The 21,797-nt window shown below is 37.2% G+C and overlaps 1 protein-coding gene across 4 annotated transcripts in view; it reads left to right on the top strand.

Moving 5' to 3' along the window:
• FRY (FRY microtubule binding protein) overlaps positions 1 to 21,797 on the top strand; it is a 159,439-nt gene that overhangs the window by 125,742 nt on the left and 11,900 nt on the right. For 2 of the 4 annotated variants that reach the window (XM_031061397.1, XM_031061395.1), the window contains exons 48-59: positions 321 to 500; positions 1,196 to 1,357; positions 2,163 to 2,237; positions 3,298 to 3,468; positions 5,581 to 5,589; positions 9,529 to 9,729; positions 10,237 to 10,398; positions 13,819 to 13,982; positions 14,846 to 15,035; positions 19,239 to 19,388; positions 20,887 to 20,985; positions 21,440 to 21,523. In XM_031061397.1, coding sequence (XP_030917257.1) covers positions 321 to 500; positions 1,196 to 1,357; positions 2,163 to 2,237; positions 3,298 to 3,468; positions 5,581 to 5,589; positions 9,529 to 9,729; positions 10,237 to 10,398; positions 13,819 to 13,982; positions 14,846 to 15,035; positions 19,239 to 19,388; positions 20,887 to 20,985; positions 21,440 to 21,523 — 1,647 coding nt within the window. The remainder of the gene's footprint in view (positions 1 to 320; positions 501 to 1,195; positions 1,358 to 2,162; positions 2,238 to 3,297; positions 3,469 to 5,580; positions 5,590 to 9,528; positions 9,730 to 10,236; positions 10,399 to 13,818; positions 13,983 to 14,845; positions 15,036 to 19,238; positions 19,389 to 20,886; positions 20,986 to 21,439; positions 21,524 to 21,797) is intronic. The other 2 variants (XM_005426367.2, XM_031061396.1) reach the window with 1 other exon arrangement.

The raw sequence follows: 21,797 nt of genomic DNA, 5'->3' as shown, positions 1-21,797 counted from the left end.
GGCCCTTATATTTATTCATGCTGATTAAGACATTCAGGTAGGAGATTTTAAATCCTCTGCCAAGTTGGCTTTATCCACAGGTCTCCCAGCTTGTGGGCCAGGTCCCTAACAGTGACATCTTAGGCAAGTCTTGGTCTCTGATGTTGAAATTATTCTGCAGTTACACAGATGCCTTGTCACTGGCCAAGAGAGACAAAGAATACAGATATTCCAATTTTAGATTTTAATTATGTGGTAAAAAATATGACTGTAAAATGTAAATAATCTTGAATGTGTGTGAATCTCACTTTCTGTTTGCTGAATAAATATATTATTTCTAGAGCATTCACTGGAGAGAAGCCTTGAATATCCTGAAATTGGTAGTTTCTCGTTCTGCCAGTTTAGTTCTACCTTCCTATCAGCATAGTGATCTTTCAAAAATGGAAATACATCGAGTATGGAACAGTGCCTCCAAGGAGCTACCAGGGAAGACTTTGGAGTTTCATTTTGATATTTCAGAGGTATTTTTTGTAGTTTTGTTTCTTAACACCTTCATTCTGTCTTCTCACTGGACTCTCTTACAGCAATCTTTATCCTTCAAACCCTTGTAACTTTATAGAACTAAATGGTCCTAGTGATTTTAATGGGTCCTAGTAACTTTATTGTTAAGAAGCTGCAGAACTGTTTGCAGGATTATAGATTATTTCATACAGATAATAGTGAGCTGTTGAGTTTAAAAGGAAATGCAAGCATAAAAAGGCATATGGTACTATTTGCTTTCCTGTCAGTATAGTTCTGAAAAATGCTTAGTATTCTATTGTCAATCCAAGAAAGCATTTCAATACCTGTTGGAAAAGGGCCAAAGTGTTCAGCACTCTTAGGAAAAAAAAATTAAAAATATGCAAGAAGTGCAGATTTGAAATTAACTTCATAAGCTTTCTTTGGTTTTTGCTGGTTCTTATATCAAGAACTTGTGTGGCAGTTGCTTTGAGTATTATCTATCCATGAACTTAAGCTCTGTTTACTAAGTATGGCAGTTGCTACTCAGACATCCACAGTGGAAAATAAGAAACCTAGCAAGTGATGTGAAATTTGCTGTACTCCTTGTTTTATCCCTGTCTATGATCTTCAAAATAATCTTTTCCTCCAACTGAAGCAATATGGCTCTTCTAAGTTCAGAAGCAGGGTGCTACTGAATAATTCCTCTCTGTTTAAGACTCCAATTATTGGGAGAAGATACGATGAGCTGCAGAGCTCTTCTGGGCGAGATGGCAAACCCAGGGCAATGGCTGTCACCAGAAGCACTTCTTCAACCTCATCAGGATCTAACTCCAATGTCCTTGTTCCTGTGAGCTGGAAGAGACCCCAGTACTCTCAGGTAGGTAACCCACTATTCATTAGCAAGTTGCAGTCAGAGCAGCTGAATTAACACATGCTTGGGTCCTTAAATGCTTGTGCCCTCTGTGCCCTGTGCAGCCTGGGGGCAGTGGCAGCACAGCATCTGACCCTGTGTCCTGTCTTTCTTGGACTCAAAAATGGACTGAGTTATGTCCATCTTCTATCCCAAAGCTGTTTTTCTTTCAACTTGCAGGAAATGCATCTCTTTCAGACCTCTTAAGTCTAGGTCAGATTTAAGTAAACACGACACATGAGTTCAGATTTTAGCAAGGGTAGATAGCTTGTGCAACTTTAAAAGTTTTCTTGGGAAATTCAATAAAAATAATAATTTTCTTAGGAGTGATATTTGATTACCTTAATGATTTTGTGTATCTGCCAGTCAAAATAAAGCCATGCAGAGTAAACTTATTTTTTGCTCTTTTCTCTTTTTTAATATATTAGGTTATACAGCAGTGACTCAGGCCCAATTCTGAAAAAAAAAATTATGCATGTGCTTAATTTTAAGTTTCTGAACTGTCTTTTTGAAGTGATACATATGAGCCAATGTTTTCTTAATATATTCAATGGAATTTATAGACTAATTTAAATATAATAAACAGCAAAATCATTAACAGCTATTTTTATGTTTCCTTGATGCATAGTTGCTCTGAAAGCAATCCTTTGAGCATTTAATGACTAATTCTTTGTTTAGTTCCTCCTAATTAAAAATTGCTAATGTATGCTTCTAACCACAGGGAGAATGTGTGGTTAAAAAATGCTCACTTGAGAAACATCTTGTTTTCTAGAAAAGGACAAAGGAAAAGCTGGTGCATGTCCTTTCCCTGTGTGGTCAGGAAGTTGGGCTGAGTAAAAACCCTTCAGTAAGTAGCCTTGTATTGACCAGTTTTTGTTTCATTGCGTCCTAAGCGTTGAAAGTGAAAAACTGTGTTTCCCAGAGTTGCTGACCAGATTTGCATAGGTTTGAAGCCACTGCTGTCACTATCCTTCGTACTGGCCCAGGCTGTGTTTCTCAGCATATGGATCAGGGAGTGGATGGCCCTTTCACTTAAAGAAGATTTACTTTGGGAGCTGTGTGTGGTTTTCCTGTGAGAATCTCTGATGTTGTAGTTTTTACTTATGCCATCTCAGTGGGTAGAGAGTAACAACCTCTGTATTAACAATTCGGAGCCTTTATAAAGTAAAAAAATTATATTACAGAAATAAAATGGGAGGGGAAAGGGTGTGTGTGTCTGATTTTTCCATTAGACACTAGTTCTGATGTTACTCTTTAAAAATTAGTGTTATCTGGTGCCAGGAAAGGGGTGATTGATCACCCGGAGTAGGAAGCTCTTAAAATACTTATTAAATATTTTCTACAGAAAAAATAAAATCTTCTGAATGTTTTTGAACATGGTATATGTCACTTCTCTAAAGGAGAACAGGTCCTTTGTTTCTGCAAGACAGGAACTGTTTAATTTGTGCAACTAAATTACAGATACAAGTATACTTGTATCTGTAGGAAAGAAAAAACTACAGCTTGTTGTATTTTCTAATCTTGACATATTTTTTAACAACTTGTTAACTGGAGGGTTTTTTTAAATTAATTTACTGTATCATCCCCTTGACAGTATTTTCTCTGCTAAGTTCTTTGAATTTTGTTCCTATATATGTATACAAACATCCAGGCAACATCAATCTGCAGCCTTTAGGAGGTAGCTGTAATATTCTTGGATGTGTTCCCACAGTATGAAGTTGTTTCTTTGTACAAGTTTAATCTGAAGGCACCTGTCCAACATAAATAATAAAGAGTGTTCTAAAAATACTCAGTGAAGGAATTAGGTGTGTACTGGAAATACAGTCTTCTGAATAACCAATTACAGCTTTTAGGAAGAAACAACCAGAGGGAACAGTTTGTAACAAAAGAAATCCTTTGAATTGTAGGTGATTTTTTCTTCCTGTGGTGATTTGGATCTGATTGAGCACCAGACGAGCTTGGTCTCTTCAGAAGACGGAGCAAGGGAGCAGGAGAACATGGATGATTCAAACAGTGAACAGCAGTTCAGAGTCTTTAGGGACTTTGATTTCCTAGATGTTGAGCTGGAAGATGGGGAGGTACAGTATATTTTCTCTGAAACAGCTTTTTTATTAAAACACTTTTATGCTCCTTCTGCTAAACACTTCTCTTCTTGTAACATAAAACTTTAACTGTGTAGCTATAAATGTACTTTTAAGTTCAGATTATTTATGATCTTGACTTAGTGTTTATTTCAGTAGCGTAACAGTAAAAAGACTACCACACCCTTCCTTTCTGAATCTACTTCAGGAAACACTGCAAAACTGGTAGTGGAAAATAAAGCCTCTGTTCTAGTACCTTTTTGGTGAACTTACTTTTAAGTGAACTTATTTTAAATACAATTTGTAAAGATCTAAATTGTTAAGAAAATATATATATTTACTGGGTAAAAACGTATAAAATGAAATTGTTCCAAATCTGTTGGTTCATACGGAACCCTCTGAGACATTAATTCAGGCCTTCAGGCTGCTGTTATTCCTGCAACTGCCGATGAAATCACTTAGAGCTGTACCTTCCACTCTGCTGAGCTGTCTGTGATTTCATCATTTCATGCAGGAGGTAAACAAAATCCTCAGCACCCAGATCAAGTCTTGACAGGTGAAGGCTGTCAGCTCACCTCGAACTCAAGCTGCTAAAGGGAAAAACTGATAAATTTTGGGGGGCTACACCCTTTAACCTTGCTAATATCAAACTTGGGGTATTTCTTTCTATTTGATAGGAAAAACCAAAAATTAATATCTGTTGCCAAACAAGTATAACAATTTTGTTGCTGTTTAAAAGTTCAGAAATTGTTAGTTTCTTTTGAAGGACTTAAGACTCAGATGTCTTAAGAATTAATTGTGGACTTGTTTTTAACATGAATTCTCTCAGTCATCACTCGTAGCCCTGAGAAGAACATGTGTACAGGAAGAAATATTCATTTTTCTACCTATTTGCATTACAGTAGGAAAATAATTTTAAGGTAAACAGAACACTCAGATGTGAACTCACGTGCATCTGAATTTTTTTTCCAATGAAGAGAAAGGATGAAGGAATGGAGAAAAAAAATATCCCAAAGTCCTTATTTTTCCAAGGCAGGAATTTCTGTATCAAAATTAGTAGTCTTGGCTCACAGATGCCCATGACTTTGCTAAGGAAAAAAAAAACAACCCCCCAAAAAAAAAACAAACCCCACCAAAAAAAAAAAAAGAAGGAAAAAAAAAAACCCTGAAAGGGTAGTTGGCAGGAATGGTTGAAAATACATTAGACAAATATTGAAAGAGCTTCAAGGTTCCAAACAAGGATGAATGATAAAACAATAATGCTATGTTGTCTGGCAAAAATACACTGACTGCAGTAATTTCTGTGTCTTAAAAGCTTTCAAGATATTACAAGGATGTAGGACTGCAATTTTGACTGAAAATCACTTGATAATTCTTTGTCCACTGAAATTCAGGAATTTCTTCTTTCTCTTCACCAGTTAAAATTATATAGAGAGTATAAATAATTGTGCACAACAGTTCCTTTCAAAATAAATTTACTTTCATGGCCTGTGACTCTACAAAGATTTTTTTTATACGTGTGGCCAGCTTCAAGACTGAGGCCTAAATTAATTGATATCTTTACAGGCTTAAGTTGGTCATGAAACAGATATCAAGCTTCTCTAGTTTTATGTGAAGTAAAATTAGAAACATTGAGTTTCACTTAGTGGTTTTTTAATTGCCATGAATTGCATTCCAAAGTTCAGATTTGGCTTGCTACTGTTTTAAAAATAAACTTAGACCTAGTGTAAAAGGCTGCTTCTCTAATGACTGAGTTGAAACTGTAACATTTACATCATATCTGAGTGTGGTATATTCATAAAAATGAAAAAACAGTATCAGAAAACTAAAGCTAGCAAGAGCAACATCAGTCCTTCAAAAAAGTGCATATGATTTTAACAGGCCAGTGATGCTTGGATCATCCTCAGACAACAAGGTATATTTGTTTTAAATTTCCTACAGATGTGAAAGCAAGAAATAGTTATTTTCAGACTTAAAAGGAAGAGTTGAAGTTTCTGTGATAATATTTGTTAAAATTGTAGGCAAATGTCTGTCTATAATGTCTTTGATGCAGTGATTTTACATAGCTTCTTTCTATTTGTTTTTCTGTCTGTTATATCTGCTACCCAGGAACTTCAGGTAAGAATGCTACTTGAACTCAGATGTGCCAGCATATGTTATGCCTTTTTGCAAATTTATATTGTAGAATAACATCATAGTTTTGCTGTTGCCTCCCCCCTTCAGTGTGTGTGGAGGTGAGTGTGTGTGTGTGTGCTTGCATTTCTGACAGGTGCTTCATTTTTTGTCTTGTATTAGAAATACTTTGGAGGTCTTTCTCAAAAATTCTGCTTAATTTTAAGTTTGTTTTTGACATGTTCAACAGTCTTCACAAATTTTAAAATAACTTGATTCTGGTATCAGTGTTTTTCAAACTGAGCCCTTTCTCCTTTTGATATTTTTGTGCATGATAAATGTGTAGAAACTTGATTATCTATAGAGTTTGGGCCATTGGTTATTAGGGGCTAATTGTATATAATTTCTACTTTTTCTATTGTGGCATATTGTCTCCTGTTAGCATCTTCCTAAAGCTGATATCTGAGACCTCTTAAGACAGTTTATATTATTGCTATCAGACTCAGTTTAATTGAATAAATAAATTAATTTCTACAGCCTAGCTTAATACAGCTGTATGGTCCTACCAACTTTGCTGGATCATTTACCCTGTGAGGAAAACTGAAAAGACACATCAGTCATTGCCAGTTTGGGACCTAAATTTTAAGTTTGTCCATGCATAGAGAGAACTGAAATGATTGAGAATTTAATGAGTTGTACAAATAATACAGAAATCAGCAACCACAGAATTTTGCATATCTGTTTCTGATAACTTGTGTATCAGTTATTATGCAAACACAACCCCCAAAATCTTTGTCTCAAAATGCCTGTGCTATAAGAGATACTTCCATAAGGAGATAGTGCCTTGCTAGGTAGTTCCACAAAGCTTCTGCCTATGCCCTACAATACTTGAGTGTTTCCATTAACTTTGCATACTTTGTCAACACAGTAAGGATGAAAACTTGTGTGAAAGAAGTTTTGCATGATTCTTACTGCCTCTTTGGAGGAGCTTTACTGCTCTCCCCCACGCAGGACTACTTTCCCTTCCGTCTCTCCCCTGGGCTGTTGTAAAGTTTGAGGTAGCTGCAAGGGCACATCTGCTCCTTTACCAGAGGGTGGTGACTGTAGGAAGTTCTGTGTGGTACCTGCTCCCTGCTGGCCAGACACACTTAGAATGTGACTGTTTTCCTCTGACTTGATGTGTACCACTGGTGACTTTTCAGATGGGAGATGGCTTTGCTCCTGCTGTAGATAAAAATGAACAGCCTCTCAAATACATCTTTGTTCTTCTTGTTAACTGTGGAAGAAAGATTACTAAATAGACTACAAAAACAACTCCATTTTCATAGACATGTGCTGACCTCTTGTTTAAATTCAGTATGGTTCTGGGTGCCCCTGTGTTGAGGAATAGTACGTGACCAGTCACAGACTTGGTCCAGGTGTCTGAAGCTAGGAAAATAATGAGCTCTGCTAACGGGTTATGATTATGGCAAGGCTGCTGTGCCCTTGAGCAGAGATATAGTGGCTGAAAACAGCCTGAGAAGAAGAAAGTTTAACTTTTAAAGTATGTAAACACAAGGTGGACCTAACATTTACAGAATAACCAATAGGTTCCTTAAGTTACAGAATATGGATTAGCTTATTCGTTACTGTATAAAAGTCTGATGCTCTGATGAATAAACGAAGCTTGCTGTTCCTTCCTATTGAAGGCTCTGAGTCTTCCCTCACCAATGTAACGCCCCTGTAGCAAACTTACACTCATCCAAATGCTATGGGTGTTTGAGTTACAGTGTTTCATCTCTGTCACCCCTTTCCCTCACTTTTAATTCACTACCCCTTCTAACTGCATGACCTGGAAGTGTTCCTTTTATTTTTCTTCTTTTTGCTGGCATTGCAGAATAAAACTGCAACAAGAAATATTCCCATAGACATGGGCTGCTAAATTTACTGATAGCTTTACTAGGCATCATGAGAATAAGGGTGTGATGACAGTCATCTTTGCTTGCTTGCTTATTTATGTCATTTTGTCATTTGTTAGTTCAGTAATTGATGTGTTTGTGGAGGATGTCTAATTGGTGCATGTGTCCTCCAGCGTTTGAGGGGGAGGATGGAGAACCAAAGAATTTGTTAAAATAAATGGCTTGGAACCAAACAGTCATTTTTATGCTTTAAAGAGTCTGACTCCTTAAGTCAGATGTGTTCTGTTCTCTTTCCACACAAAACTACCACGTAATACCAGTCCCAGGATGAAAACACAGGGTTCTTCCAATAATGTGTCAGGCTTCATAACAATTTCATCTTAATTTTCTCTTTGTTATAGTGCATTCCTCAGTTGTAAATGTTCTTGGAATTGCAAGGGTTGTCTTTTTCCTTAAAAATATTTGTTTCTATTTGCATCATATTTATTCATGAAACAGTGAGCTTAATGTCATGAAACTGAACTTTCCCTCCTGTTCAAATTCCACAGTCCATTGCATTAAATGGTAATGATGCAAAATAAGATCAATTTGTGCAGGTGTGTTAAAGTTAAGGTAACAGTCAACAGATTGCAATTTAATTCATTGCATGTTATGCAGTTTGGTCCCCATTCAGTAAATGTCTGAGTAGTCCCAAAAGGGCATCACTCAAGTGTTTAAAATCACAGCTCTGCTTAAGGGGCCCTACTGAACTGAGACCTCTTTCTCAGTCACTGCACTGATCATAATTTTGATCCATATAAACCCAGGAAATAATCATAATCAGTTATTTGATAATAATATTACTTTTTAGGCAGAACTATATTTTTTTTCAAATTAATATTTAAGTATCACTGTCAGCTTGAATTTTCACCAATTGACTTGCTTGTTTAAGAGCATTGCAACTTACAGAGTCTTGTTTAAAACAGGCAGCCCTGAACCTTAAAAGGAAACATTTTTCTCTATAAATTTCCTTCCCATGTTGATGCAGAATTGAGGGCTTTCACCTAAGTACCCAAAACTGCATCTAAATACTTCTGGAGGAATCTTTCTTGCTGTGTAAGGCCCCTTTTGCCTCTGGAGGTCCATGGCAGGAGCAGTTGGGGATGTGGTCCTGCATTTGCCAGAGAGGAGCCTGGCTAGACTTAGGAATGGAGCAAGAGATTATTGCAATCAGGGAAAAGGCATACATTCTACTGGAAAATATATACAGCGAATAAATGGAAAAGGGGTGGAAAACTAATGGTCATTTTTATACATGAAAGAAATCAAGTGATCTTTTTATCAGTTCAGCAGCCTAACCATTAAGCAAATGGTTACACTGTTTGCTTAATGCACTCAGCTTTATGTGGCTGTGTGTGGGATCAGAACAGGAAGTCTGATAAATATTAAATGTTTGGTCCATTTGACTGTGTCCTTTTTAAAATGTGAGATCACAGGCAATACTTATCAGGCTATTCCCAAAATATCGTTTCAAATAATTCAAGTAGATTCAATAATAAGCAATGTGGGCCTAGAATAAAAGTTTAAAAGTTGTGCTGCTTAAGGTGTTATATTTTTTGTGTAAAGCAAGGGTTTGTTCAAATCTACTCACCATTATGGTTGTATTTATCAAGCAAAGAATCTAAAATCTTTAACATAAGTTTTGCAATTGAACCATTGGTATGATCTGTGCTTCTAATACTTTTAAACATAAAAAAATCCTTTAAAATTGCTTTCAAACTTTTCCTTTGCATATCACTGCTCTACTGGTATCAAGGAGTGTGTGTATATGTGGACTTACCAAAACAAATTCTTAAATTAGCAAATGCATGAAAAATATCTAATACTGAAAAAACTGAGTGTTCATTTAACTGCCATTTCCATGCTTCTGCTCTTATCTCCAGGTGAACAAGCGAGATAATGCTTATTTCAAGTTTTTACTATATTTTTACATAAAAATATTTCTGGAGCTAACTTTAGCATATGATTATTTTTATACCAAGCAAGCTGACCCTCTGTCTGATTTCAGGGTGAGAGCATGGACAACTTCAACTGGGGAGTGCGCAGACGGTCCCTGGACAGCCTGGACAAGTGTGACATGCAGCTGATGGAAGAGAACCAACTCTCAGGGAGCACACCCAGCCTGAACAAAATGAACCATGAGGACTCAGATGAGTCATCAGAGGAGGAGGACCTGACCACCAGCCAAATCCTGGAGAACTCAGACCTAGTAAGTTGCAAAGTTGAAATTTAGGAAAAGGTAGGATGGTGGGCTTAAATCAGCTGGGCTTTTGGTTTCCTCTGCCCAGGTGCAATCTTATGAGCTAAAATTGGTGGGTGCATTTTCCCTTATTTGCAAAGGTAAACAAGAATTTTAATGCGAAGTTTGAAACACATGAATCATCAGATCTTATTATTTGCCTTTTTTTACTATGGGACAATTTTTCACAATTGGCCAATAGTAAATGTTTCTGATGTATTTAATGCTTAAAGAAATAGAACAAGACTCCAGGTTTAGAAGATCTAAGTGGTTTCAGATTTTCATTGTTCACTTCTGTGGTGCTTTTAATAAAAATTTTATGACATAAATATTGAAAGGATTCTGTCTATATACAAACTAAGAGAGCCACTGTCAGTGCACTGTAAGACACTCTCTGCTTTGCATGTCCATGAAAGCAGCATGTGGTAGGGTAGCTGCATACTCACTTCTTTTGTGTTTTTGTTGTCTTTTAAACAGATTATAAATCTTTCCCCATCTGAGGATGCAAATCATATTGAGTCACTTTCTACATCATGTGACACAAACTCAGCAGACCCTCATCATTTTAACATGGGAACATCCAGCTTTGATGTGTCTTTGCCTAGTATGAATAATCTCCAGGTGTCTGAAGGACCCAAGGTGAGTACATTTTTTCTTTCTTTTCCAACTGGACTGTATTTTATGTAACACTGTTACAATTTCTTTTGCTTACACTTCAGAAAGAGTTTGATCTGTGAAATCAAGTACATTCTGGCTTCCTCTGCCTAGTGGCATAGTACAATACATTCATGCACTACTTCACTTGCTACCATTTCCTTTCTACTTAAGCTTTCTTCTTTATGAGATTTTATTTATTGTTTCTTAAATATGTTGCACTACATATGCACCAAAATAGTACAAGCTCATCAGAAGACAAGTTCATGAACTGGCTACAAGTTACAATTCCAAGGCAATATTCTTTTGTTCTTCATGCTGAATTAAAGAACAATATGCCAGCTCATGTGGTGGGTGTATGGGTGTATTCTCTGAAATATTTTTCCATGTGGGGCCCTATTGTACAGTTGTGTGCCCTGGATTCAGTACTTGCCTTTTGGCAGACACGCAGAAATTTTAAATTCATGACCACAATATTAAACCATCCTGGGGGTGGGGAAGCAGGATTTGGAAGGATACAACAACCATATTCAGCAGATTGTATTTCAGAGAACTGTATCAGAAGAAGAAGACAAAGCAAGGTTGGTAAATCATTATCAGTATGGGGATGGTTTCTTTAATTTTCTGTTCAACTGTACTTGCTTGTGAGAGATGAGGTGAACCTACTCCTTTCAGTGTCTCTGCAGAAATATAATCTGGTTTTGGGCAGGCTATGTGAATTAGTGGCTTGATGATACTGTTGGCTTCTGTCAGTAAAGCTTCTCTGTCATATCTAAATTGAGTGACTTCTGCAGAAAGAGCAGTGTATGAGACTGGGGCAGAAGAAGAATATATCTTCTGTAGTCCTTGGCTTTCCTTCTTGCCCTTGCCCCCTCCAAATGCAGCCACACAAAAAAATTGATACTGCTAGCACTGCATGTTTCAGAAGGAATGGAAACTTCTACAGAAGAGGTCATAGAAAAGGAGGTTGGAATTGTGCTGAATATTGAACAAATTGTTTGTGTCAGAAACCGCTGCGGTAGGAAGAAAGGACGGGAGGAGGGAAGTGTTTGTAAGGATAGGAGAGGAGGAGAACCTCTCCAAACAGTGGCTGTGGAGAAGGTAAACTCATTATCATTTGTCAAAACAACTGTTGGTAGACAAGTAACCACATAACAACCATAAACAGCAGAAGTTGGCAGAATTTCAGTTCAGGAAGCAGCAGTCAGAACAGACACATTTGCAGGTGGGAACTGCAGCTGATCTCATGCATCCAGCTGCAGTAGTGGTTGGTGTGTACTGAAAGAAAGAACTGAAAATCACAGCTTAGGAGTACAGTGTATGTCTGTGAGTTTGGAATCTTTGCTTTCAAAATCTCTTTAATGTCCCACGTGCCAATATTCATCAAAAATGAAAAGCTTTGGAATAAGTAAGTGAAGAATGTAAAATCAGAGCAATTTATTGTGGAATTGACAGGCAAATTCAGCTAGTCCTGGTAGAGATTTGATATTGGTGTAAAATATAGCCCAGGTTACAATTGTCACAAAGATGATTGAATTGGTCAGCACATAATGCCCTACTGGGGGGGGGGTTGCCTCAAAAGTATTTTCTCCTAATGTGCATGCTTCTGTATTTTTACTCAAAATAATCTGGAGTCAATGTAAAGAAGTTATCCAGTTTTTAGTCAGAAAACTTGAAACTTACAGCTAAATAATTTTTACTTAATTTCATAACACAAAATACGAGCTCTTTACTGTTTCTCTTTTCCTCTGAATTCTTCTTTTGAGAGAGAGCTGATGAGGGGTCATCAATGCAAAGGAAATTTTTTTTTACCTCTTCAGCGATTTCCAAAATGTTTAGTTGTTGCATCATAAGCAAAACCAAAAATATCTCAACCTTTAAATAGATACAGCAATTGAGAGAAACAGACTGATTATGTAGCCTCTTCCTAGATGTTTCAATGCCAAAATCCACATATTATTGTTAACAGCACTTAATTAGTTAAACTTACTTTCTATTAAAGATAGTGGGATAATTTTATGAGGGTTACAAAAATTCACAGGATGCTATAATTATGTATTTTTCCAGTTACCTAAACTCACATATTTCTGGAAGTGTACTACAATCCTCCATTAATATCCAAAGTTCATTTTTCTATTTTGCTTTTGGGGCATAATTTTAGACTTGAGTGGATGGGAAGTGTTTGCTTCCTCTTCCTTCCTCCCTTGCTCTATCCCATCAAAATGTGTTTTCCTCCTACAGACTCTGTCATTGCAGTGAAGAAAACGCAGTGGTTATTTCAAGCCAATATTTAATATATGAAACTTGTTACTACTAATTATTTCTTGAATAAGCATGAAATATTTACACTTCTTGCCAGGTGCTTTGGTTCCTAGCACCATAATTCAGCCATATAGATTGCATTTCTGTTTTCAGGATAGTTCGGGCTCTGATTCATTTCATTCACCCCAAACTCAGGAATATTTCTACCTCTTTTGCTTAGAAAACAAAGCAAACCAAAAGATTATTCTACTTAATTTCTGATCCTGTCCCCTCTGTTGCAAGTCTTGTTTAATTTTTACAAATACAAATCCTCATAATTAATCTGTAGGATCCAAGCAGACTTGATAAACTGCAGAGAGCCACTTTTCTCATTTAATTCCACTTGCCACAGGTGTCCCTCCCTATTCATTCCCAACACAAGTATGTGCATGCACATGGGCATATGTACACAAAGGTTTGAGCAATCCACTGCAGTAATCCCTACAGGAAGTGCTTTGGGTGCTATGGATGAAGCAGACAAAAGCCAAAAGATTAAACCTGAAACAAAACTTGTTCAGACTAAAAATGCAAGAGAAATTGGAACGTTTCAAAAAGAAATCATGACCTTTAGGTGCTGATAGATGAAAAAGGAAGGAGATTTAGCATAATCCTTTAAAGGGCCTGTTAGAATGCTTGGATTCCTCTTGAATGTAAATGACATGCTAAAATTAATTCCCAGTTCTAAACATGCATGGAGTCTTCCAGACAGTAACTGTTTCCAATATATTCTGAGAGGCTTTAATACAGTCTTGGACACTATAAAGTGTTAAGAGACAAGGACAGACTGACAGTAACAACAACCCTATTGTTTTTCTGAAAAATTACTTCCTTACTGTGTTGCCACATGCATTGGAATCTGAAATTCTTTTCTAGACAAGTTGAAAAAATGCCTTAAAAATAATATTTATCCAAGACAGAAAGTTGAGCAAGTACAGTATTTTTGAAGAAGTGTAAGTTGATTCATGTCATTTATAATCTGTGGCTTTTTATCTGTGCAGTTTAACATGTTGTCAGGTGGGTTTTTTCATTAAATACTTTCTATTTATTAGAGGAATTAACTTACTAATTTGCTGTTTTCTAAGACATCATCCTTCACTCCCCTAGGCTGAAGCTGTACCTGAAGAACAAGATATAGCAGTCCATGAGGATGACCTTTCAGGATCTACAAATGAACTCCCTGGAGCATTTGAATGCAGTGATAGCCTTAGTCTGGATATGACAGAAACTGAAGAGAAAGCTGACAGGCTGGAACAATTTGCTCTTGCTAGGTACTTTGATGCACTATTACTCACACAAGTTCTTTTACAATGTACAACAAAATGATTGCAAGGTGGTAGTTAATGGAATGGTTTTTTTAGCCACAGGAGTTATAAAATTCTCATGAGTTTGGAGCAACGAGAAGACAATGCCCTAATTACCTGCATATTATCCCACAACTGAAAAAAAACAAAAAAAAAGCAAAACAAAACCAAGCTTTTCATTCTAGGAAAAATAAGATGCAATATTTATGTACATCTATGCGGCAAGGAATTATGTATATAATATGCTTAATTAAAATAAAAATGAGGATTTTTAAAGATTTGCAGATATTACTTCGGTAACTGTTCAACAGATCAGATGCGTATCCATCCTTCTGATTTCTCATGAAAGAAAGTCTCAGTATTGTTAAAAATCCCAGCTATATGCTCTTAAGGCTGCTTATGAGTGTGGCTGGACCCCAGTATATGTTATAAAAAGGCTTTAAGATTTTTTTACATGCCATCTGGAGCTCTTTCAGATATTGGATGCTGAGTTAGACTGCAGTTAGCCTGGGGAGGTGGAGGGAGAGAGAGCTTTATTCTCCTGTGAAGTTTCAGCCTTCTTCTGTGAAATAATGGTACAAGAGAACAAATCTTCCTCTGGGATGGAGGAAGATAGATGATAACGGCCTGAAGATAGGGAATCTGATTTGGAGGTTTTTCTCATTGTAGCAAACATCTTGTCAGCCTTCAGAAGTAATTTGAAAATTCATGAATATTTTTAGGAAGGTGCTGTAATTGGTCCTGTGATTTCATCTCTCTGCTATAGTGTGTTTTATCTGCCACCTTCTTGGTATTCTCCTTTCACCACCTTTTTCTGTTTCCTCCTTCAGTTTTGGAGATGTTGATCGAAATGCCTCCCCTCCTCCCTCCCCATTTTTTTCCGCCATCCTTGCTGCATTTCAGCCAGCAGCATGTGATGATGCAGAAGAAGCCTGGCGCAGTCATATCAACCAGCTCATGTGTGACTCCGATGGCTCCTGTGCAGTTTATACATTTCATGTGTTCTCTTCCCTGTTTAAGGTGAGAAAATAAGTTTGAGATGCAAAATCATAATTTTTATGTGTGGCAATTAGTGTTTCTTGGTAGCAGCCCCAGTAATGAACTACTAGATATATAACCCTTGTAATTTTACATACTGCAGAATTACTGCTGTACTGCATTTTCATTTTCAGCATTGTCTTCTGTGACCAGTTTTGTCATGAAAATATTATGTATCTCATACTTGCAGGTTTGGAGGTCATATTGCAAAATTCAGATCCACTTTATAGAGTGTTTTCTTCAGTACTTTAAAACAGACTGCAGGAGCAGTAACTGCAAGAGACAAGGAAATAACCTTTTTAATCTTAAACTATTGTTAATCTGTTCTTTTATCTCAAACTCTTGAAATCTGAGTGTGTCCATGTAAATGCCAGCATAATTCAATGATTTGTACCTACTCATCTGAATAGAAATGCCCAGCTGCCATCGTGTAATATAAATTCCAGAAATTGAAGACTAGAAATACGTTTCTCCTTTCTAAAACGATATGCTTGCAAAGATAAGAATCTTGCAAAGAGATAAGAAGGAGTCAAATGTACAAGTTGTTCTAAGAAATGATTGCCTGATGTTACCTGTAATTAGTTTTAAAGCCTTTTTTGTTTCTCCTGCAGCTGCAGGATGTTTAGCATGCTCCAGCATAAACATCTCCAGTGAAAGCAGTAGCCAGGTAACTTTCTGCAGAGTTTAAGTACCTGTGATCTCAGAGTACACAACGTTTTATTATCAAGGGGTACCCTGCTAATAAATACACAGTTTCAAGATCTTTTAGCACACCTAAGACTAACCTGATATGAAAGAAGCAATCTATAGTAAGAATCTCTTCATCATGTTTCCTCTGTGCTCCACTGGAGTTGAATGTCTTATCTACCTGCACATTGTCCTCCATTAAACATTATGCCACTCTAAATATGGGTGTCTTATAGGCATTCTTTTAAACACTGATAAATAACCATTTGGAAGAAAAAAAACCAAAAAAACAGTGCTGACTTGAATGTTTTTATTCATGATGTCAGCTTTTCTGTCTTAACCTCAGTCCTAGAGGTTAATAGCCCTGTCTGAGTGTTTAGAGACTTATTTGTCCTTGATTCTCCTCTTTGAAGAGGTGAAAAGGAACAGGTGCCATGGTTCTGAAGATTAAATAAATAATGCAGTGTAATAAAAGACCTAAACATTACTTGTAAAGTACCTGTTTGAGTCCAAATCCTAGTAATGTACACATTTCATTTGCTGTTGTGCATGCCCTGTATTCAGAAAATACCCTCCTCATTTTCTCCAGTTGATACTGGAGGAGAAAGAAAAAGGTGTTAATAATATCAGCAAGTCACAATTTTTAGCTGGAGTAACTGCCATATTTTTAGTGTATAAAAATAACTTTGTTCTTCTTTTCAGTGTTAAAATATAGGAGTATTATTTTCCCTTCTCTTTTTCGTAAGATCCCAGCTTGTCTGGAATTGTATTTTGTTTGAACTATTAAACTTCAGTACTCATCTGCCAACTTTGACTTTTGACCCTCATTAACAGGAAATTTCAGAAACAAGTCCTGTATGTGCTAAGCTTGCAATGCAAAGTACTGCCAAAATACTTGACTGTGAAACAAAATCCTTGTTTGGAGGAGCTTGTCAACTAAATACTTGCTGAAGTGAAAGAAGTGCATTTTCCAGGGCACCTACATTTCAGTCCTGTGTCAAGTTAATGGTATCTTGGATGTTTGCCCACAACACACTAAACTTGTTTAAAATTCCTGACATTATTGAAGTGCTTTTCCTGTAAACGAGTCAGAAGTCAGAGATCTCTGGATTATCTTTCCTGCTGCCTCTTTGTATTCCCTCAAATTAAATGTCTTTCAGCAGACCAGACAGATGCAAAACAAGTAGATTTCAGATCAAGCAAGTACCTTCCACAATCAAGATCTTTTGTTATGTAAAGTTCTCTTCCCAGGAGAGGAAATCTGAGGTTAAGAAGAAAACTTTCTGAGAATATTTTTTAATATTTACATGGACACAAAGAACAGTGACTATATACAGATATATATTTATTCACAATATGCTGACAGCTGGCATTACTATTCACAGTAATCCTATTTTATAAAATATATACTGCATTCAGGCCTTGCTTGATAGATTTCAGCCCCTGTAGTCTGTACCCAGAAGGACATAGCTGAGATGAGAATTTCTTATAGAACTGTTAGACCATGTAATCACAAAATAAATATATTCCGTGAAGTATTATACATAGCAAAGTACAGTCTCTCACTGTTTCACTCTTAATAATTTAAAACACTCTTCAAGAACATTATCATCTTAGCTATAGATTGATTGTTGCTTTTATGAATAGCTGAAAAGGAAAGTAGAGGAAGAATATCTGTTACTTTTTCTATAATCTGTCTCCTTCACTGTCTCAGATTTACAAACTCTGTTGTTCCCCAGGAGGGCACTGCAGCTACTAAACAGATTACCCAAAACCTTGAGGAAGCTCTGACCTTGGAGATTTTAAGACTCAGCTAGTTAAAAGCAAGTCTGACACAATCTGGGGTCAGCAATAGTCCCACTTGGAGTTAAAGGTTGTATCAGATGTTCTCCAGAGGTCCTTTTCAACCAATGTGTCTTGGATTCTCTTTCATAATCTGTCATTTTAAATTTCCTTCCACTTCTTTGTTCTCAGCTAGGTCTTTTTTGTTGTTTAAGATCAAATCTAGATCTCTTTGCTTTGCCAGGAGAGTTATTAGCAACAGTCTCATGAAGATTTGGCTAAATCTTTCTTTCCAGAAGACATCAGAGTAGTAAATCTCCAGTTTTCACCCTGTAATTCAGATGATTCTGCTAGTTGCTTATAAAAGTAGTAATTTATCCGGTTTGCTGGTAATTAGTGATAACCCTTGCCTCTAAGAGACTCAGTGCAGCAGAGAATCTGTGCCATGCTCTTTGTGAGGTATGTAGCACTTTGTGTTGAAGCAAGATGGTGGAAACAGCAAGACCAGTATCAGTCTGCCTTGTCCTAACTGTGCTCAGATGGGCAGTTGAGATACTTTTGAGAGAGATTCACAAATAAATAGTTACGAAATTGATTGGTATAGGAACTCTGTCCATTTTATAAATCATTGATCATGTATAGTCTATGTACAGTGTGAGGCCCTAGTTAACATTTAAAGAAAATCATTCAATCCAACAACTTCCATTATCAATGAAGTCTGAATTAAACTCACATGATTTTAGGTACTTAACTCCCATGCACCAGTGCAGCAGCAGTAACAGGCAATGCTTCTATGTCTGTCATCCAGACTGGCATTTGGGAAGTGCTTCTCTCCAGTGAGGCATACTTATGGTACAGGTCCTAACCTACATTCCTCAGAGAAATGCCTTTGGTAACTTGGAATTAATCATATAAAAATGTTGCAAGCATTTATTTTTAAAAATATTCTCATGTTGTTCCTAACTGCTGAGCACTAGGCCTTAGTGAGATATATTTGGGCAGTGAAAACTGATGGATATTTATCAAAATCATTGTTTCAGTCAGTGCATGTTTAATATATTATTTTTATTAATTATTCACTTTATATATTAATAACTGAAAAGCACTAGAATGTTTCTGGAGGACTAGACTGGTTTAGGACTCAAAACATTAAAAAAATCTGCTGAGAAGAATAATTCCCGGATGCAGTGCAATATTTCTGGAATCTTCCCAAGCAGCAGTAAAGTTTTAGTAAGAAGGTTCTTCCCACAGGGGAAAACAAAAGGTTTTTTCTGATTTTTCCATGCTGCTGTTTGGCCTTAGTATGTCCATTATATTATGTGATTAGCCACTTGACAGGAATATTAACAAAACAATGCCCGGAATGGGCAGAAAAAGTAATGTGCTGATCAACTCTGTTAACCCTGTAGAGACAAGAAAAAAAAGCTACCTGTGTCTAAAAGTCTTATAAAGATTGATTTGTCTTTACAGGAAAGAATGTCTTTCAGCAGTAGGTTATGATGAACTCTGTAATTAGTTTCACAGTTGCCCAGCTGTACACTGTCTCCAGCACAATAACTTTTATTCAGTGTCCTAGAGCAGACATTCAGTTCTCCGCGGAGAGATGGTCTCTTTTGCACTTTGTTATGCAAAGAGAAACAACCATCCCATTTGTTTACAAAGGAAAGAAGCTCTTACTTGAGTAAATAATGTAATAAACTGTATTTTGCTTTCCAGAATATTCAGAAAAGATTCTGCTTCCTAACCTGTGATGCAGCTAGTTACTTGGGAGACAACTTGAGAGGAATAGGCTCCAAGTTTGTGAGGTCTTCTCAGATGTTAACATCATGTTCAGAATGTCCCACCCTCTTTGTAGATGCAGAAACAGTGAGTATATTCCTTTCAAAAGGCACATACTTCATTGCTGTGTGTTATTTTACTGGCTGTTTCACTTTTGAACTCCTGAACAGATATGCCAAAAAGGAATTGTCCTCCTATCTCACATTTTTTATTTCTTGTTGGGAACCATATTTCCATTCATTTTCTGTATTATTTTATTAAGTAAGTAGTGACAGATGGGCAGTAGAAAATCATAGACTCATGGAATAGTTATGATGTGTTGAACCTGTGTGCCAAACCCCAACATAAAACAGATGCCTGCTGGACCCAGTTGGCTCCACAAATGAAAAAGAAGCGGCTATTTTTTACATAGTTCAGTTTGAAAGATGCTAATACATGTGATGATTTCATTTGAGTCAACTGTGATATGAGGATGATGCTGGCTGAAGATGAGCCAGCTGTGCCCAGGTGGCCAAGAAAGCCAATGGCATCCTGGCCTGCATCAGCAATGATGTGGCCAGCAGGATCAGGGCAGTGATTGTCCCCCTGTATTCAACACCTCAAATCCTGTGTTCAGTTCTGGGCCCTCACTATAAGAAGGACACTGAGGGGCTGGAGTGTGTCCAGAGAAGGGAAGTGGAGCTGGGGAAGGGTCTGGAGCACAAATCCTGTGAGGAGCAGCTGAGGGAGCTGGGGGTGTTTAGCCTGGAGAAAAGGAGGCTCAGGGGAGACCTTATTGCTGCCTACAACTGCCTGAAAGGAGGGTGTAGCCAGGGTGGTAGGCAGCCTTTTCTCCCTGGCAACCAGCAACAGGACAAGAGGGAATGGCATCAGATTGTGCCAGAGGAGGTTCAGGTTAGATATTAGGAAAAGTTTATTCACTGGAAGAGTGTTAAGTATTGGAACAGGATGCCCAGGGAAGCAGTAGAGTCACTGTCCCTAGAAGTGTTTAAAAAGCAAGATGATGTGGTACTTTGTGGTATGGTTTAGTGGGCATGATGGTATTTGTCAAAGGTTAGACTTGATCTCGGAAGTCTTTTTCAACCTCAATTATTCTATAATTCTATACAAATATATATTAGGGAATTAATGAGATGGCCCCTCCCATTGTCTTCATTCTGGCTTGTGTTTATCCAGCAGCATCAGGACAGTGTGACATCCCACAGTGAAGTCTAGAGGTAGAAACAGGCCAAGTGTAGTCTTGAGCCCGCTGCTGTGACCATGGAAGAGCTGTGCCTTACATCATCAGAGAGCTGTGGAGAGAAACTGGTTAAGCTTTATGTGTTGTTCCATTTTGGAGAAGTCCTCTGCTAAGTCATTAAACACAGAACAGTTTCAATTCCACGTTATCATAGGTGCAACTTTTACTGTTTCATTTTTCAGTATAGTATGCTAGTTATGTAGATTTTTCCATAAATGTAAATAGTTTTCAGTATTAGTATATGTAAATCTAGGCATTCTTTTGCAATATCTTTCCTATACTGTCTACCAGTATTTCCATTCTTTTATAGTGGCATTTACAGACCCTTTGATTTCATTTCTCTAGCTGCTCTCTTGTGGCCTTCTTGAAAAGCTGAAATTCAGTGTTCTAGAGCTGCAGGAATACCTGGATACATACAACAACAGGAAAGAGGCAACACTCTCGGTATGCTCAATTATGCTCTTGGCTTGTCTGTATATTAGGCTATGTCAGGAAACTGCACATCCACTCACACCTGTTTAAACTAACATTCAGTAGAAAAACATGTTCCAGACACTGGATTTATTGAATGTTTCTTCCTGGACATATGAACCAGAACTAAAAAGTAGCTATTTTATCCCTTAATATTAGAAACAATAGTATCTTTAATATCCCTGGTCTCTCTCCTATTTATTCATTAATAATTTTCTTAGTTCATGCCATTGAAATACTAATAGAAATCAAGGCTACACTTTTTAAATTACAGTCAAAGCAAATTGTCGTCATTTATGGTAATAAAAAAATGCAATTGGAAATTTTTATTTACATGATGTGCTGTGAAACTAAAATACTGCTTATCTTTCTTTGAATCAAACCATAGATCTTATTAATATTTTCTTTCATTTCTTTCTGAAAACAGTGGCTTGCAAACTGCAAAGCAACGTTTGCTGGGGGCTCACAAGATGGAGTTATTACTTGCCAGCCAGGGGACTCTGAAGAGAAGGTAATGAATGGCCAGTATTATTTCTCTCCCATAAAGTGACATATGTGTGATGTGCCTTGTTCTTGAACCCACAAGAGCCTGCTCTACTTCCTCCTTGATTCTCTGCTGGGCTTGGGCATGATCCAGTTTTCACACTTCAGGCTTGAAGCTATTGTTGTTGCCTCAGTCCTGGCCACAGGAAATGAGAAGTATTCACAGGAGGTACTTCTGCTGTCCTACTCTAGACAAAGAAGCAGAGCTGACCCTAACCCTGTGCTCTCCCTTTTAGAAAGAC

Source organism: Geospiza fortis, unplaced genomic scaffold (assembly GCF_000277835.1).
Source record: "Geospiza fortis unplaced genomic scaffold, GeoFor_1.0 scaffold181, whole genome shotgun sequence".
In the NCBI taxonomy this organism is placed as follows: Eukaryota; Metazoa; Chordata; class Aves; order Passeriformes; family Thraupidae; genus Geospiza; species Geospiza fortis.
The sequence above is the reverse complement of the archived record's forward strand: the minus strand, read 5'-3'. Positions and strand labels throughout refer to the sequence as shown.